The 16922-nt window shown below is 52.5% G+C and overlaps 5 protein-coding genes across 5 annotated transcripts; 3 read left to right on the forward strand and 2 right to left on the reverse strand.

Moving 5' to 3' along the window:
- Window positions 1-1793: 1793 nt before the first annotated feature.
- Window positions 1794-3223, forward strand: BDZ83DRAFT_767064 (uncharacterized protein; the record flags this gene model as incomplete). Its single annotated transcript, XM_060515276.1, has 2 exons — window positions 1794-2484; window positions 2642-3223. Coding segments are annotated over 2 exons (843 nt in total), but the record flags the coding sequence as incomplete, so codon positions are not given.
- On the forward strand, window positions 2813-3223 carry BDZ83DRAFT_648852 (uncharacterized protein; the record flags this gene model as incomplete). Its single annotated transcript, XM_060510227.1, has 1 exon — window positions 2813-3223. The coding sequence occupies one exon, from the start codon at window positions 2813-2815 to the stop codon at window positions 3221-3223; it is 411 nt and encodes a 136-aa protein (XP_060368343.1).
- Window positions 3224-4437: 1214 nt separating this feature from the next.
- BDZ83DRAFT_138801 (retinal pigment epithelial membrane protein) lies at window positions 4438-6865 on the reverse strand. Its single transcript, XM_060501269.1, has 2 exons — window positions 6595-6865; window positions 4438-6533 (listed from the first exon to the last, which is right to left on the reverse strand). Exons 1-2 carry the CDS (start codon window positions 6633-6635, stop codon window positions 4715-4717), a joined length of 1860 nt encoding a protein of 619 aa, XP_060368344.1. The 5' UTR covers window positions 6636-6865; the 3' UTR covers window positions 4438-4714.
- A 1619-nt stretch (window positions 6866-8484) lies between these two features.
- Window positions 8485-9360, forward strand: BDZ83DRAFT_570689 (bacteriorhodopsin; the record flags this gene model as incomplete). Its single annotated transcript, XM_060504332.1, has 1 exon — window positions 8485-9360. One exon carries the CDS (start codon window positions 8485-8487, stop codon window positions 9358-9360), a length of 876 nt encoding a protein of 291 aa, XP_060368345.1.
- A 1261-nt stretch (window positions 9361-10621) lies between these two features.
- On the reverse strand, window positions 10622-13704 carry BDZ83DRAFT_609789 (fungal-specific transcription factor domain-containing protein). The gene is made up of 6 exons (XM_060507555.1): window positions 13308-13704; window positions 12758-13151; window positions 12286-12695; window positions 12023-12232; window positions 11789-11949; window positions 10622-11721 (listed from the first exon to the last, which is right to left on the reverse strand). Exons 1-6 carry the CDS (start codon window positions 13398-13400, stop codon window positions 10788-10790), a joined length of 2202 nt encoding a protein of 733 aa, XP_060368346.1. The 5' UTR covers window positions 13401-13704; the 3' UTR covers window positions 10622-10787.
- Between the last annotated feature and the right edge of the window lie 3218 nt (window positions 13705-16922).

Consider the following 16922-nt stretch of genomic DNA (forward strand, 5'->3'; position numbering starts at 1 on the left):
GCCACAATTGTTAGTGTCGGAACGAAGGAATGCAACAGTTGAACAGAGTGTGGGAGGAGGACTTGCATGGAGGGGATTGGATGTGAGGTATCTTCTGTCACCTGGTATCAATAAAAGCTGCGGGGTATGCCTTGTAGAGATAGGTACTTTGGGTCAGGTAAGGTACGTGAAGTAAGGTACCTTAACATACGCCGTATACCTTGATCAAAATATGCTGGATATTGAGTGACAAAGTGGGCGGGAAGCTTGGCAAATCGCAGGGGCGTGAATAGGTGACAAGGTTGGACGTGTTCAAGATGGGTGTGTCTGTCTTGAGTCCTAACTTTTTGTCGGCTTGCAGCTGTAGACGAGACGAGACGTCAAGGTTGTGCTTGACAGAAGAAACGATAAACGGGAAACAGGTAAGGCGTAACAACGGGGGAGAGGAAGCAAATTGAAGATGATGGATGATGAATGATGGATGATGCGGGGGATGGCTGAGTATACCGAAAAGAACGCCCATGGATGCAGATGCGGCAAACCAAAAGGGAAGGAAAGGTACCTGATACTTTTGCGGATGCTCCTGCCTTCCATGATTGCGATGCAGGCGCAAGCAACGGGAAGGCACACTGTTCGTTCGGGTTGTCTGTTTCCTTCCCAATGATTCCATTTCCATTTCTATTTCCTCAAGGTACCTTCCCTAACCTTGCTCCGTACCTTAAGGGAAGGTATTAGCAACTGCGCAAGCAAGTGCCACCAACTTGGAAGACAGGAGAGTCCGGCTGCCAGAGTGACGGGACTGGCAGGCCAAATTGAGCGAGAAAGGGAAAGCACTAAGACTCGAAGCGGCGGAAACAACGACAAGTACACAGTTGCCAAGACGAGCTTCCTCCAGTCGCCGCCAGCGCCTCCGTGTTCCCCAGCGGTCTCGTGCCGGCGAAACTGTGGAAACGGTGCAATCCAGCATACTGGATCGACCAACACTGACTACTGCCCTGAGTTACCTAGCTGACGGCGCAGTCCGCAGCAACATTGTGTGACGCATCAGCCGTCACAGCCCCTGAAGCATGGTGGCAATCACTGGAAGGTCCGCTGTAGTGTAGCGTCAGGTCAGGGCAGTTCACTCAATACGCAGCTGAGAGAATGCCTCGGATGTTGACTGTGTGAGGTATCGTGGTAAGGTATCCCCAAGGTTAAGGCGAGAAACGGTGCTGATGATGGGAACGCGCAGGCCCGGGGTGGAGAAGCAACGCAGCGGCGCCGCCAAGGAGCACCGATGTCCGCCCAGCGCGGGCTGGTCGTCGTCATCAGGGAAGGAGGGAACCCGCCGTCCAATCATGACTCCGGCAAGTGGCTGGGGTGTCGGGGCCGTTTCTGGCCAGCTGATAGCTGATAGGGGCGGCCACTGTGACCAGAGTGGCTGTGCAAACCATTCGCTTCATCCAAACCGTCTTGCTCTGTAAGGCCAAGAGCACCGAACTCTTGGTCGTCCAGACTATCAGTGAGAATCTTTGCGTGTCAATTCTGTCAGTGGTATCCGTACATACGCTACGCTTCTGATCAGGTACCTGATCTTGGATACACAAGCACGCAATGGTCCGTTACTTTCCAGTTTCTACGGCCATCATCGCTGACAATGTAATCCCTGCCTCATTTGAGTCATTCGATTGGTCAGATGGCACGCGGCTCTTGGCAAGCTGCGCTAGTGCCTCCAGCCCCACTACCCTGATTCCGTTCGAGAAGAAGGAAGGAAGCATTGCCTGGCAAGTCGCGACTTGAATTGCATCTTGCCAGTTGAATGTCTTGTTGGCAGCTGCTCTTTTTCTCGTCTCAGTCCAACACCTTTGTGCGCCTATCTGCGGATATTCCTCCTCTCTCCGAACCATGTACTCTTTCACCCCTTCACCTCTTTTGTGCGCTTCATTGGGCCCCCAAAATGTGCCTTGTCCAGAGCGACATCAGATGACAATCGTTCCTCCCCCACCAGACCAGACATTAATGGACAGACGAAGGGCCACCCTTGCAAACCTTGCGAAACCTTGCGACGGCCACCTCGCCTTCGCAATGGTACGGAGTACGGAGTAGTCGCAGCATGTTCCGCCAAGCTTCACCTTCCCTCATCGTATCCTCTGATAGACGGCCACAGACACGATATCTTAGGTGCCTTACATCATACCAAGAAGTCTAGTCCACGTGCCTTGCTTTCCATTTCCCAACATTACGCATACACCAACCGCATCGCATTCGACTCGCCTCGCTTGGCCGCGCTTTCATCCGCCCAAGCTGTTTGTTTACCATTGTCTTCCATCACTGTCGTCACTGGCTTGTTTCCGCTATCCAGCAAAAGAAGCGAACATGTCAAACACACCAAACAACGGCCAGAATGCCCATGGAGGACATTGGATGGATTGACTCTCTCAATGCCTGTGTGGTCTTTCCCTGGCCTGTCAACACCCACAGCCAATCGCGCAATTCCGCACCTCATCCACCTGTTCTCCCAAAGTGGTAGGTGAGCAGACCATGGCAAGCAAGCCTTATCCCGACACACACCATGCCCCAGCCTCAGGGACCTAGCATTTGGATCAAGTACTGAGTACCTAAGACGGATACTTCGTAGCCCAGCGGGATTGCTTGCTGACCTTGCGTTTTCAAACACCGCTAGAGCCAGTCATTTCTTCTCCTCCTTTTACCGACTTCTCCGACGTACAATGTACAGACAGTTCCAACTCTAAGGTAGAGAAGCGTACGTGGTCTGCAGTGTCACGTGTGGGACCGCTCCCGTCTCGACCTGCCCTATCGAAATTCAAACGCTGAATGCTAAACGCCAAGAAAAATGCGTCTCCTCAGCTTCATTGTGGCCATTGGAGCCGAGAGACGTATGCCTGCTCGAGCCCAAGTATCCGAATGTGCATCGGGATACGAATGCATACTCCCCAATAGTCCACGCGGTAAGAATGCGAAGAAAGCACCAACCAACGACAGAAGCCCAAACATTGTCGACGTAGTGGATCTCTTCTGGGCTCGTCTGCTACGCCGAGACGAGCCTGCATTGCAATTCTCCATCCTCTTACAATCCCACGTTCACACGATAGCACGAGCAGCCACTCAGCTCAAAGATACCATCACTCTATCAAGGAATGGAGAACGGCCAAGTTTCAGCAATGTACACGCCATGCCAGGAAAGCCGGTTGCAAACGCCCCGGCAATTGCTGCCACGTATCGCCCAGTTCGCTCTAGACCATGACTGTGGACAAGTTACAACCAATCCACCACACCTTGCAGCAGTCCCGTTTGGCAATTGCTAAGCTTAACTGCCCCAAACTTTTGCACCAATCCGACGGCCCTGTCCCCGGTACGGACCTTAGATCTGTCTGCCGCCAGATGCAAGTGTGGGGGCCCTCCATGCTGCCAACCCTTGGCCAAACCCTCACTGAAGGTCTCGTCTGCCTGGGAATGCAAACATTTCGAGAGGTCAAAAAAGGCTTATGGGACCGCCTACGCTACACCAACATGAACTATGGGCCCATCCAAATGCCGGGGAACCTGGGGGAAGAAGAGGGGTAAAAGGAATCTTGCCCAGGAAGACGCCGGGGAGCAATGTCCATGGCGCGCCATATCACACACGATACCTCAGGATGGTCTTGGAAGTTGATCTACCTCACAGTCTCGGGGCCCAAAAGTTGAATGTTAGACGCCGAACACTCGCCATCCCTTGAATGACCGTCGACGCCCTTCAGCACTGCCCTGCGGGGTCGTTTCTCGGCGCTCACCAAATGTCTGGGCATCGCCAGATTACCTATCCCAAAGCCCAACAGGTATCGCCGAAAGATATCACAGACAAAATGAGTCGTCGGCGGCTACGGAAACGGATGTCGTTGAGATTGACGCTTTTTCGGCCGTGAGCCTCAACACGCTCTTGATGAGGGGGATTTGCAGGCCAGGGCCGGGGAGGGGAAGCGAAGGGGGGCAGGTTCCAGGGCGCCGGGCAGCGAACCTGTGGCATGGGGCGCGAGGCGCAATGCGGCCCTAAAGCGCACCACAGGAAGCGTTGAGGAGCAAGGTCCAGCCTACAACAGCCCCAGCCAGAATCCAGTGGCTGCCACCTCAGTGCCGGGGACGCAGGTTTCAGTTAGGGGCGGTTGTGCCGTGAGGCCATGGTGCCAGTTGTGCACACAGCGTTAGTGTGACTAGCGAGCGGCTGGTGGGTAAGGCAACCTGAGTCTCCCCGACCTCTTAACTTCTGCCAGCCATCGTGAGCGAAATTTGGCCTTTAGGATGTTAATGTCGATGTGGTCAGTCGCGGATGACGAACTGGATGCGTCCAACCTGAAAGTGCCGAGTTTTCTGTCTCATCGCTCACTGAATCGTACAGCCGTCGGGCCCAACGCAAAGGCGTCCCTGAGGGCCGTATTGCCCCCTTTCTAGGCGTGATTTGACCACGGAGACGGTGTACTTTTTTTGGTCAGACTGGGACACGACACGTTGCAGACAAAGACGGAGGGCCGTCGCGCGATGATTATGAAAACCGTTTCTCGTCAGGTCGACTATCTCGCGCATATTTTGTTCATCATGCAGTTGAACCAGAGTTCCCATTATCTACACACACGCGCCATTACTTCCTTCCCTGCTCGCTAGAAAAGACATGGTATCATGAAGGAAATTTCCCACCAGCTAATAATTAGACAGGCCCAGTATCCCTTCAACCAACCTCAGACGCAATTTGCTATGCTCTTCTTCACGAAGCCAAAGTCCTTACTCTCTCAAATGGCTTCTGCTCATCAATCTCCTCTTCGCTAAACCAGGTTCCATGCAATCCGTACGGTACGCGCTGCGGCAATTTGATCCGAGCCACGACCTCCTTCATCTCTTTCGCGTCAATTATCCACAACTCGCTCGCAGCATCGCGCACACATTCACCATGTTCGTCGAGCTGATCTTCATTGAACACGTATGTCAACAGCCATCCGTCGTCCTCGGAGTCTAGTTCACGCCGAGGTACAAACCTTGGCTCTTGCGCATACCATCCGACGGGCATTCGGAAGAGCTTGATAGGGTCTTGCGGATCCTGGCTCTCTATGACCTGGGCAATGCTACGTGTATCTACACAGCCTTTGACTGGCTGTGGTGGTTGTGCGACGCCTCGTGCTATCAATGTTCGAACGTCAAACTTGGCCAAGTGGTCGATCTTTGCAGCTTTGCCAAGGGCAACTGTATAAGATGCCTCGCCGGTGGAGCATCCGTAAACGTATCGAGCCTCCTGCATTGAGTACGCCGGTGCAACAGATGGGAACTCCAAGGAAATGGCCGATAAAGCCCACTGGTGTCTGATATTGTATTGGATTCCGGCGACGGCCGACAGTGGGAAGTTGTAGTAGTACAATCGGCACTGCTCCTCCTCAGCGTACTCGGGAGGCACTGGCTTCATCTCTGGCGTGGGAAGATTGCCGGCGCTGAAAACCATGGATGCGGAAGTGAGCCGACAGGCCACGAGATTGACCGACACACTAGGACCATTGACATCTGTCTCCGATGAAATCGAGTCCCAGCAGTTAGCGGTGTGAAAAATGGTGCAAGGGTTAGTCTCGAACCATTGAACCGCGTGCGGCTGGTGTCGTGGGAAGACTCCGAAGCGTGACCTCCCGGCCGAATCGTACGACAAGCTTGGAACACCGCGAATCAGGTTCATGGTATCCAACGACAGCGGCAGGTCCATGATAATGGTATGGTTCCTTGATACCCCAAAGTCATGCATCATCTTGGGTGACTCGACTCCTGGAACCGCTAGGTCGAACACCGGAGAGCGGCCGGTCCCGGACTTTGATGTTGCTGGCACCACGGAATAACGCACAAACGGCTGGACAAACGTAGCGTGGAACGTAATGAGCTCTTTTGTCACCGGATCAACTCGGGGGTGAGCAGTTGTCCATTCCCTCATGAAGGATACGACACCTGTACCCCCAAAGCCACTCTCGGTGCTTTGTCGCGGTTCGTTTTCTGCTGTTCTTCCGTTGAACCAACCAATAGTCTCCAAGCTTGGCAATGCGAATCTGAGCGGGGGGCCGCTTTCGCACGTTGCCAACGCTCTCCCGTTGTGAAATAGGACACTGGTGTTGGCGACGCTAATCTTCTTGATAGGACGACCAAAGCCTGGGAGTCGCGAGAGGAATACCAGAAACACGGTTCGGAAAACCTCGAGAATGATGCGAACCATGCTCACTGCCGGATTCACCAGCGTTGCGATGCTCGGAACTACTGGTCGGCGCAGGTATTTGTTGGTTTTTGCGTGGCAGTAGACGTCGGTCAACAGGTATTGATTGACGAATTCCGGCTGGATCAAAGTGTTCTTCTCCCCTGCCCGGCGGAATAGAACACCACTCAGCATGCCATCGCCATCGAACCAGTGCGCCGCTCGGCTCGCATCATCATTTGTCACCGGGTTGCCGCCATTGCGAACATACTGGCCTCCTGCTAGATCAGAAGGGATCGTGCCCTCATGGCTGCAGGGAGTCAAGGGGAGACACGATTGAATCGGCGCAAAGTTCCCTGACAGGTAACTACACAAGGAAGCAGTCAGAGATCAGCTATGGGCAAAAGGGCCAAAGAATATGTACTCACGGATGACGAGTATTCTCGTCTCCCCGACGTTCATCTGTCATCTTCGCGCGTAGGGCAGACGTTGCCTGGCCAAGGTACGTTCGATGTTGTCTGTCAACATGTAGGCTCAACTTCTGCGATGAATGGCAAAAATCAACCTGCCAACATCGGCCAAAAGACTCAGGCAGAAGGTCTGAATTATCTTTTGTGAAGCTGGCTAGAGTTCAGGGACGGCTGATTGCACTTCAGAATTCAAGGCACGGTTGAAGGTGGGTTGTATCACCTGGCCCGACGTTGGCCGGGATGGTTTACTGGTCGCGCTCGAGCATTAGACCACCATTCCCATCCGTGCTCGAACTGCCGACAGACTGCCCATCAATCGATTCTGGCTCGATGACGACATCGGACGACGAGAGACTCGGAAGTTCGGAATTGCTTAGTAGTCTTTCTCCCTCGTAGTGCGCGGTCCAGGTCGCCTACGCAAGTAATTTCGGATCCGGTTTGAGCTGGACGCGTGGAGACATGCCACAAGCCTGCCTTTGCTCACGCCCAGCTACAGCTATGGCAATCGGTCAACGGAATGCGATTTGCCAATGCCTTCATAACACATGCGGCCGCCAACTCGTCAAAGAGACTTCGCGTGTAAGTTTGGCTCGAAGAGATCTGCAACTTAGTGCGAACCACGACTGTGCAGCACATGGTCACCAGACTTGTTTTGACACAAGGGTGGCAGAAATCGTGGACATGAGACAGATCGCGCACACAGCTTGGCGATCGGCAAACCAAGCAGAAGCCAAATTTGTTTTCTTCCTTATGGCTCCCTCTAGAATAAAGCTAATGATGTCTTGCCAGCCGTTGGAGCGTTAGCCTGAAGAAAACCTGGACGGGCTAGACGTGCTGTCCTGTCTGCTGCCAAGTCTTTCGGGCTTTGCGCTGCAGACATCAAATCACTTGCCGGCGCTAGCTCCGGCTTAGTGGGGCCGGGAATACCACTCGGCAGCTTCCGGTCCAGAAGCCGGCAAAAGTGGTGACTTCATCGACCTCAAATCCTTTCTTGTTGCGCCAACCGCCTTACATGCCTACGTCGGAACTTTGTCACCATCGCCCTACTTCGAGACGCGAAAAAAAAAACTGTTCTCAAATCGTTTCCCAGTCGCACTGAGTGAATTACTTTGAAAATGGGTCGTTTTCGTTCTGGCGCGGAGCAATTCTCCGCTTCAGGCCTGACAACCAGGGTTACAGCCTCCTGCCGTCATGGACTCGTCAAGGATTTGCGCGGGGAGAGAGTTCACAACTCATTTGATCTTATTCGCCTGACCCCGCTTCTAGGCTGAAGGACGAGTAGCAGAATCCCTTTGCGTTGCAGTCATTTCTGGACGGTTGACATTGTTGACAGGGACGGCTCGAGCTTGGAATACCATAGCGCCCGTCTTGGCCCAATAACCGCTGCTAGCCTAGTCTCACCTGCGAGGGTGTCGCGCTGTTTGGGCTACGGCGAAGCTACTCCTCCATCGCGATGGTGTCCTCGCGTCGACGACTAGCCTATCGTCTACAACTTGCGGTAAGTTGGCGTTTCGAGTCTAAACGTCATCCAGAGCTCATGGAAATCTCAATACCACCTATCCCCTCTTCGCCTGGGTGAAGTCATCCGACATGGCTAGATGCGGATCAACCGGCAGGGGCTTTTGGGATCGCGTTAGCTCGGGCCTAAATCTGATGTTGGCCGAGGACAAGAGATGAAGATATATGGCATGTAGCAGCTCCCTCACTATACTACAAGAAGACCAGAGACTAGCATCACAATACTTCCTGCCATATACCTTGGCATACTTAACCAGCAGCGCCTCGCTCAAAGACTGCCGTCAGCTTGCATTTGACACAGAAAACCGAGCTGCGAACAACACTCTCACAATGGCGAACGATGCTCTCAACACCAACGCCCGCGTTGGCCAACAAGCCGACCTGGGCATCTCACCCCGTGCCTCGGACTGGTATTTTGCCGTCTGCGCTATCATGGCGTTTTCTACGCTCGTTTTTCTAGGGATGGGTTTCACCAAGCGAGAGACGCACCGCCTCTTCCACTACATCACCGCCACGATTACCTTTGTCGCTTGCATAGCGTACTTCTCCATGGGCGCCGGGCTGGGCCAGGTACCTATTCAGGTTGAATTCCCCCGCAACAATAGTCAGGTTGGCGGCGCCGGCACACGCGAGATCTATTACGTGCGGTACATCGATTGGTTCATCACCACGCCGCTATTGCTTCTGGACCTGCTTCTCACTGCTGGTTTACCCTGGCCTAGCATCATGATCGCCCTCCTCGCGGATGAAATCATGGTTGTTACAGGCCTAGTAGGCGCCCTTACAAGCACCAGCTACAAGTGGGGTTACTGGGTGTTTGGCATGTTTGCCTTCTTCTACGTAGTTTACGCGCTCGTGGTTGACGGACGAAAGCACGCCGGTGCGCTGGGCGGGCAGGTCAGCTCCACGTATCGCAACTGCGGTGTCCTCACCATCTTCTTGTGGTTCCTGTACCCCATTGCCTGGGGTGTCTCCGAGGGTGGTAACCTGATTCACCCCGACTCTGAGGCTGTTTTCTACGGTATCCTGGATGTTCTCGCCAAGCCCGGCTTCGGTTTCCTCTTGCTCTGGGGACACAGGAACATCGATCCCACCGCTCTGGGACTCCACATCCGCGAGGCTGGTCAGCCCAAGAACCGCCCTGTCGGCAGCCACGACGGAGACCACGGACACATTGGAGGTGCGGGACCTAGCAACGGCCTGTAAAGTCCTTAGGTTGTCGCGACAATTGTTTGGGATACGGAAAGGTGACGGTCTTCAGCACCAGTAGCAGAGTTAGGCGCATTGCATCTACCTATCAGGGTAGCCATGGGGTCTGGAAAAGTTCCTTGGGTCTTTGCTAATTGTGGTGTCACGTTTCTTCGTGTTGATGGAGGTTCGATGCGATTCATTTGCGGGCGCTTATACGCGTTGGCTTAATATTTGGTCGTGTAATGCTCATAGGAGTTGTTGTATGTAGGGAATTTCATTTATACCCATAACTTAAGCGACCAAGTTCATTGTGGGTGTGAGATCTGGTGGCATGTGATTGCCGGACATGGCTTTTCGGATATTTCCCTGAACATCGCGATGTTGACAAAACAACAAGATAACAATAGCCTTCGTGTTCGTACTTGACAGAGAGCGACAAACCTTCTAGTGATACATGAACGGGAATCTGTTTGAATCCCTGAAATAATGTTCCCGTTTCATCAATGAAATAGGCACCTCATCCAAGGTGAATCAAGCTTTGCGGGGTAAAAAGGCCTGGCCATCTGGGTGTAAGTTAAAATTAATGCACCTGGCGAGGAGCCAAGACTCAAATCTGAGAAGGGGGGCCCGAGGCATTGAAATCTCCGGACAAAAGTATGGGCCAGAATACTGTTTGCTAGATTTAGAGAAGTTTCTTTTGAGAAAAAGTACCGTCTCACGATCGTTTGCAGATTGAGACGAGTGGATGGGTACCAAAATTCCATGTGTTGTCTTCGAATCGTTCTGAGGATGCCCTTCATACCTGGTACGCATCTGTGAAAATGGATATAGACTAAACAAAAAGCTAAGAAAGCTGTTCGGTGCAAAAAGTTACTGATTTCACCTGATGGACAGAAATGGGTCTGTTGGGGTTTAAAAAATAAAAGCAACAGAGTTTTCCTCGGTTATATTCCAAACGGCTAGAGTAATTAATACTTAGATTGGCGAACACAATGATTCAGCCCAGCAGGAAATAAAACATCCAAAAAGATGCTACGGCTTTTGCGGCGACATGATGAATATGGGGCGATTAGGCGGCAGTGCAAAGAGACGTCTCTTGAGGTAAAGGGTTCGCACTATCACACATACTGATTTATGGAGTAACTCAAGGGTTTCCTGTTTGTCCATATCCTAGGGGCAGTCGCATTCATATGCTTGGTGATGATAATTATGAAAGATATGCAAAGGGCGGGGCTTTCCAAGCACCTATGATCAACTTAGGTTGTGAAAGAGTTTCTGCTCAAATGACTAGAAGCCTGGCTGTCCGGTCTGGATTTCTATCTACTGAACTAAGGATATCACATTTACGCAAAGTAGAATCAACCCTCTCCCATCATCAGGCCACAGTCTCTCAGCCGTTTCTTTTCTTTTTTTTTTTTTTCTTTTTTCCCCTTTTTCGTCTTCTACGGATTTTGCGCTTCGAGATTCATATCGAAATTCATACCCGCCCAGAAGCTATCGTCCATAAAACTCAGACCATTCTGCTCGCCAAGCTCACCGATAGAATTCGCCAAGGCGAATTGCGTGTTGTATGCCGACTCTGATCCGCCGTTACTCAGCAACGCCCCCTGGAGCGTCTGGTCCGCCGCGCCGGACTCATCCCACGCGAATTCGGGGTCAATCATGTTGATCAAGGGACACAGGCTCTGCTCCAGTGTCGGCTGCGGCTGCATAGAACTTGATGCTGCATCATTCATGTCGCTTTCTACCACCGCCGCCGATGCCGGCGCCGTTGGATCCGGACCAGGGTCCTTGTAGGCGTCTTTCTGCTGCAGGATGGAGTTTGGCATTCGCTCCGGGTATTTCTGATACAGGTACTTGATCAGATCGGACCGCATCTTCGCGGCAGGACGCCAGGAGATGCCCAGCTCCGCCAGGACCTCGAGGCAAGCTTCGATATAGATGGTACAACACGGCCTCCCCGTATTCGCAAACTCCGGGTCGGGGCTCGCGTACTGGATGAGCACCAGCGCCGCGGTAAGCGTGCAGTGCGTCGCAGTTATAGGGCTCCGCCGGAACGAGCCAAAGACCTGGCGGTACTTTTTGCCGGCGTGGCAGATGCGTTTGGCCGACTCGATGCAGAGGACCTCTGCGCGTTTGGCAGTGTCTGTTTTGAGGGCCGGGGGCGTGTCTTTGGATTTGAGGAGGAAGGGCTTGAAGAGGAGGATGCAGCAGGTGTGGTATACCATGTGGAGTGTGTAGACTTGGGGCAGGTCGTTTTGTTTGTCGATGCGGAGGTCGGCGGGGAGTTCGTAGAACCAGGTTTTGAGCTCGAGGGTGCAGGAGTGGAGGAAGGATATTCTTTGGGGGCCTTTGTAGAGCGGTTTCGGGGCGTATCTGGGGATTGTTAGTTCAGTTCAGCAAAATGGAGGGGGGGGGGGTAAGCATCTGGGATAGTTCGTACAGAGCCAAGAGGATGTTTTCGAGGATTCGACAGAGACCTATGAGACCGCGGTGTACAAGGACCTTTTTGTTGCATCTGTTTACGTCGCATGAGTCGTTTGCTCCTGCTCTCATTTGTTCCGGTGTGTATGTTGACGGGAGATGGACAGCGCCTTGGACATCCTGCGTCATAAAGTCAATACATACAACACTATCATAGCTGTCTGCATATCTGATTCGTTGGGATAGAGCTTACCAAAAGACTGCAGACTCGCCCCGTGTATATGGCAGCAAGTTTGTCGTCGCAGTACAGAGCCCAATAAATCTGTCGTCTCAACTCTACTTCTTCGCTGGACATGTGGCATGTGCCAGACAACGACGACGCGTCGAGATTAAGTCCCATATCTAGAGCAAGTCGATTCGCCATTCCCTGGTGCAGCCACCCGGCAGCATCGCATCCGTAGGACTAACTGTAGTGAGCATAGAAAACTTTGACTCCATTTTCATCCAGAAACATACCACATAGACCCCGACCAGAATGGACATTGACTGAATTGTCGTGATGGTCGGTCGCTTCATGTCATAATGTAGTAGTACTTCAGCTTTCTGAAGAAAAACTTTGCCGGCCGAGTTTTGGTCGTCTGGGATGGAGCGGGTGTCGGTCCTATCAGAGTAGCGTGATCCCAGAGCAAGTATACAATTGAGTAAACAAGGACTGAAGAAGCGGCCCTGCGTTTTCATGCTCTCCCTGAATAGCTTCTCGTCGACTACCTGACACCAGGGATTTTGGTACTCAAAGAATAGGTCTATCAGTTCCGTGGTGAGATCCTCCGGGTAGACGTCTGCCTCCAGAGGAAGGATGTAGCGGTTTGTCTCCGTTGACTTGGATGTCATCGGACTGCCATGATCGTCGGACTCGGGAGTAGATTCTAAAGGCTGGTTAGTAACCACCTCCGCCGGGGATAAAACCAGCCAACACGACTGTACGTACCACTCTGGAACTCCAAGCGGCCGCTCGCTGGGCCAAAGTATCGCATCTCTCCATCCTGATCATAGTTCACCGACTCATCTAGAGAAAGTGCTCCTTCAAAGGTAGCACATAGGTCGTCAAAAGCCGAGACGCTGAGTCCAGCATCGCTGCCGGTTGCCAATGTACTGGCGATAGATGGTAGTTGTGGTGCTGATCCGGTGGCCGAGAGCTGGGCCACGGCAGCTTCGACATCAATGGTGTGGGACTGTAACACGGCCTCCAGGAGGTCGATTCGGTTTCTCAAAAGTTGCACATATGTCTTGGAAGCAGGTTTACGACCGTCCTCTTCACTCCTATAGAGACAGTTGATAGAACGTTCCGAACATCGGCCACAAATGGGCCGCAGTCCGTCACACTAAAAGTTGGCACCTTTCAGTCAGCATTATAGACTTTTAGCCAGCACATCAACCCCTTGTCTATACGAGTATCGTAATGCGTGTATAGGTTGAGCTCAGCCGTCCCAAATGTGTGGGCTGATCGACTGACTGGAAGGAAAATATATTCCACCCACCTTTGCCCTTCGGCGCCGACACTCCTCGCACGCCTTTGACGTGTACCTGCGCTTCGGTTGGCTTGCGGCCCGCTCCGACGACGCTTGGGGCATAGTAGCGAAGGAGAGCAGACACGAATAAGATGGGCAAGGGTCTTCCACCACGGATGATATAATCCTCTCTGTTTCAGTCCGCGGACACCTTCGATTTTGGTTCAATGTGGAAAGTCGGACGCACAGCGGCTGGCACTTGGAAATAGTTCGCAATTTCTCTTGCCTGACAACCACAACACTGAGATGGGCAAGGGCGGGGCCAATCACATGGACTCGAACGGCTCCCAATAGGCTCACGGGTACCCGTGCATGTAAAATTCCACGGGTACCCGTGAATATGACTAAGCACGTTCGCTGCACGGGTCTTGAGCCAATCGGGGCCGCGGCTTGGGTTCCAATTACCCTATAATTTACGATTTAACCACAATACACTCTTCGGGCAGATTCTCAGCATACAACGCCTCCTGTTCGGCGTTGTCTCTCTCAACTCGTTTCCAGATGTCGCCCATACCTCTCCTGCTATTTCGAAAAGGGTTTTCTCCCTCCTCAGCGATGACAAGCTCATCAACCCGTTCCTCTTCAGCTCTGTCCCAGTCTAGATAAGCCATCATCTCTTCCTTAAGCCAATCTCTTGACCCCTTGGAGGTGGTGCAGCGTTTGTTCATCTGCTTGTAGTCAAGACACCACTCATAACATTTCTTCCCATAACGCAGCGGAAGTCCCATTGCCCTCCGATACTCCTGGTTTGTTTTGACACTTCCACGAGGCTGGGCGGCATACCAGGCGGTTCTCGCTGCACAGTACCGTCCGTATATTGCCTGAGGTGAATCGTATTTTAGAACCGAGGGCGAACGCGAACGCCGAGACGGTGGTTGCATCTCAGGTGGTGACATCCTGGCATCCACTGCTTCATCTGTAGTCGATTGAGTCAAGGCTATTATGGACTGTACGGCGTTCGACGGAAGGCTTTCCGTGACTTTCCGTGTAGTGGCACAGACTGCACTCGGTGTTGGGGCTAGGCCTGGAGTAGGAATTGGCTCAGGCAACAAATGTGAATATCGCTGAGGGCACGCCTTTGAGGTCATAATATGGCCAACCGCATGACACCTACTACATGTGCTTGGGGCCCGTGACGCGAGTTCAACGATTTCAAAGCTGCTTGGGTCTCGCCTAGTGCTTGAAACCGGAATTCGGGGGTTCTCCGATTGCAACCTGGGCTCGATGCGCTGGCGAGGCTCTAGTAACAGCTGCGGCGCCCCTTCACGCCTCAGGTGCCAATGCGCATGAAAGTGCTCACGTAGCAGAACAAGATTTTGTTCCTGTAAAGCCTTTAATTTGTGTAGACATGGCAAACCGTACACACGAGAGAAGGCCCCCGTACAGACTGAGGAATGGTCTGTGCCATTCTTACTGAGCAGCTTCCGCTGCTCTTCTACTTTCCGGAGGGCTTCATGCGATACCCAGCCAAGTACTGCGCCATATATTGTTCCCGAAAGCTCGACCGGTATTCGTGTCTGTTGCTTGGCTTGATTAGATCTCAGATCCGAGAGCTGATTGAGTAACGCGTGCTTCATCGCTCGCCAAGCCTCGAACAGATCTAACGTGGATCTCTTTAGGTGCGATTTGAGCAGAGCATGGATGCCTTCAACCCGCGAGGTAGCCACGTTGCCAAAGTGCGTGTGCTGATCAACCCAGGCTTTCACTAGCTTCTCCTTGTACGGATGGAGCCAAAAGGACGTAATGTAGCCGACTTCTTCAAGATGGTCCGTAAGATAGCGTTCCTCGAAGTGAGAAACACGCTCCTGAAAGGTCATCTCAGACGGCGAGCTAACAATCAAATGCCAGGACTTGTAGAACTCTCCCCAGTTGTCAGTCGATGACTTCGGCGCTGCAGGGCTACTGGTTGTCTTCGTCTTGACAAGGTCGAACGCAGAGTAGCAATGCTGAAGCACCGCCTTGTTCGCATGCCAGAGGCAAAGCAAAGATGCCGAAGATGGAAAGACAGCGGCTACAGCATTGATGCATGCTAAGCAGCGATCTGTGAGGACAACCGCAGGTAGGCTAGCGTTGCACTGGTCATACAAGGACCTGACCCGCTCCAGAGCCCAGGTATAATCATCTTCCGTTTCGCCACTGAGAAATGCGAACGCGATACAGAAGGACCGCTGACAAGCATCGACGCCAACTATGTCAAGAAGCGGCATACCGTACTTGTTGGTCTTGTAAGTGCAGTCCAGCAACATTACGTCTGGGTAAGCTTGTAGGAGGGCTAGGGAATCTGGATGGGCGAACAAGACAGCTGTAACGCGGCCATCTGGTGCGAATTGCATTCGACTCCAGAAGCCTTCCTCGTCAAGCTGATTGGCAAGTGCGTGGATCGAGGTCTGCCCTCCACGAACATCTCGTTTGATGGCTGCAATATGATTGTAGATATCCTGTTGGGTTGCTACAGAGTTTGTGGTTTGTCGTATGTATGTCCGGATATCTCTGGGCGCGACGCCAGCATTTGATAGGCCGGCTACTTTCGCAAAATCCTCCTCTGTCAGCTTGCGGTGTGTTGGGTGAGCAGACGGATGCTGGCTTGGGGGGTGATTATGAGAAGAAAACCGTTTGTCGGGCCGGTGTCTCAAGCTCCAGGTGCTTTTATCCAAGGATTCCTTGGCAAGCACGGAAAATTGACAGCCCGTTCCTCTGCTCGTAGTTCGTCTTTGGCGCGCTATTGCTTTGCTTGGGGGATGACACGACCGATCGCACGAATACGTAATTGTCCGCCGCCCACTCTTCTCTTTGGTCGATCTCCCAGTCGTGAAGGCGTATCCCCTTGTTGCCGCCCAGTTGTTAATTGCCAATATGAGGTCATCGCGCGATTCATATTCGCTTTCAGGAGGTAGACAGTCGTCTAGGAAATTGAGTGCTGGGTTGTCCGGGGCTAATTCCATCCTTCTCAGAAACGTGTGGCCGAGTTGCCATGCCATGTGCAGAGAAACGTGTAGACTGACGCGAGACGCGTTTGTCAATCTGTGCCGCCCGCTTGCTTAGTCATATTCACGGGTACCCGTGGAATTTTACATGCACGGGTACCCGTGAGCCTATTGGGAGCCGACTCGAACCGATGGATGACTAAGGAGCGGGGGAGGAATTCATATTCCGCCCCATGCGTCATGGCACGAATCTTTTTCATGACTTTTGAGCTAGAATTATGTCGACAAAGATTCGACTTTCATCTCTTACAAGCTCAATCATAGTACTGCTATAGATGAACATTCCCTTCTCCGGAGGCTTTAATGCCATCATTGAGGTCTTGAGAGTTCTGCTCGGCTACCATGGCTTCCACCTTTCAGTCTGTAAGTGTATCTGTACGCTTTGGCCAACCCGGGGTGGAGCCGCCACGCCTACCGAATCTTGATGGAATTCTCTTGGTTAGATGCAAGTGAAATTCTGGGAGCTCTTCATGTTGCTGTAAACGGCACGGGAAGCTCTGATCTTGAGTACTGAGTTGGCAAATGCAAGAACGAGAATGCGACTCCATAGACAAGAGACATGAAGTCCCCAGTCCGAGAATAAGACCACCTCCGGCCTTGG

The sequence above is a fragment of the Colletotrichum acutatum genome (genome assembly GCF_030867785.1).
Source record: "Colletotrichum acutatum strain CBS 112980 chromosome Unknown BDZ83scaffold_18, whole genome shotgun sequence".
Taxonomy (NCBI): Eukaryota; Fungi; Ascomycota; class Sordariomycetes; order Glomerellales; family Glomerellaceae; genus Colletotrichum; species Colletotrichum acutatum.

What these genes read in the sequence shown, in the direction of transcription:
- BDZ83DRAFT_609789 (XM_060507555.1), bottom strand. Translation starts at nt 13,400, where the DNA reads ATGCCCCAAGCGTCGTCGGAGCGGGCCGCAAGCCAACCGAAGCGCAGG. An exon ending in GTCGGCGCCGAAGGGCAAAG is followed by an intron (nt 13,152 to 13,307) that starts GTGGGTGGAATA and finishes GCCAACTTTTAG; the next exon opens with TGTGACGGACTGCGGCCCAT. An exon ending in TTCTGGTCGGGGTCTATGTG is followed by an intron (nt 12,233 to 12,285) that starts GTATGTTTCTGG and finishes CACTACAGTTAG; the next exon opens with TCCTACGGATGCGATGCTGC.
- BDZ83DRAFT_138801 (XM_060501269.1), bottom strand. Translation starts at nt 6,635, where the DNA reads ATGACAGATGAACGTCGGGGAGACGAGAATACTCGTCATCC. An exon ending in GACGAGAATACTCGTCATCC is followed by an intron (nt 6,534 to 6,594) that starts GTGAGTACATAT and finishes TTCCTTGTGTAG; the next exon opens with TTACCTGTCAGGGAACTTTG.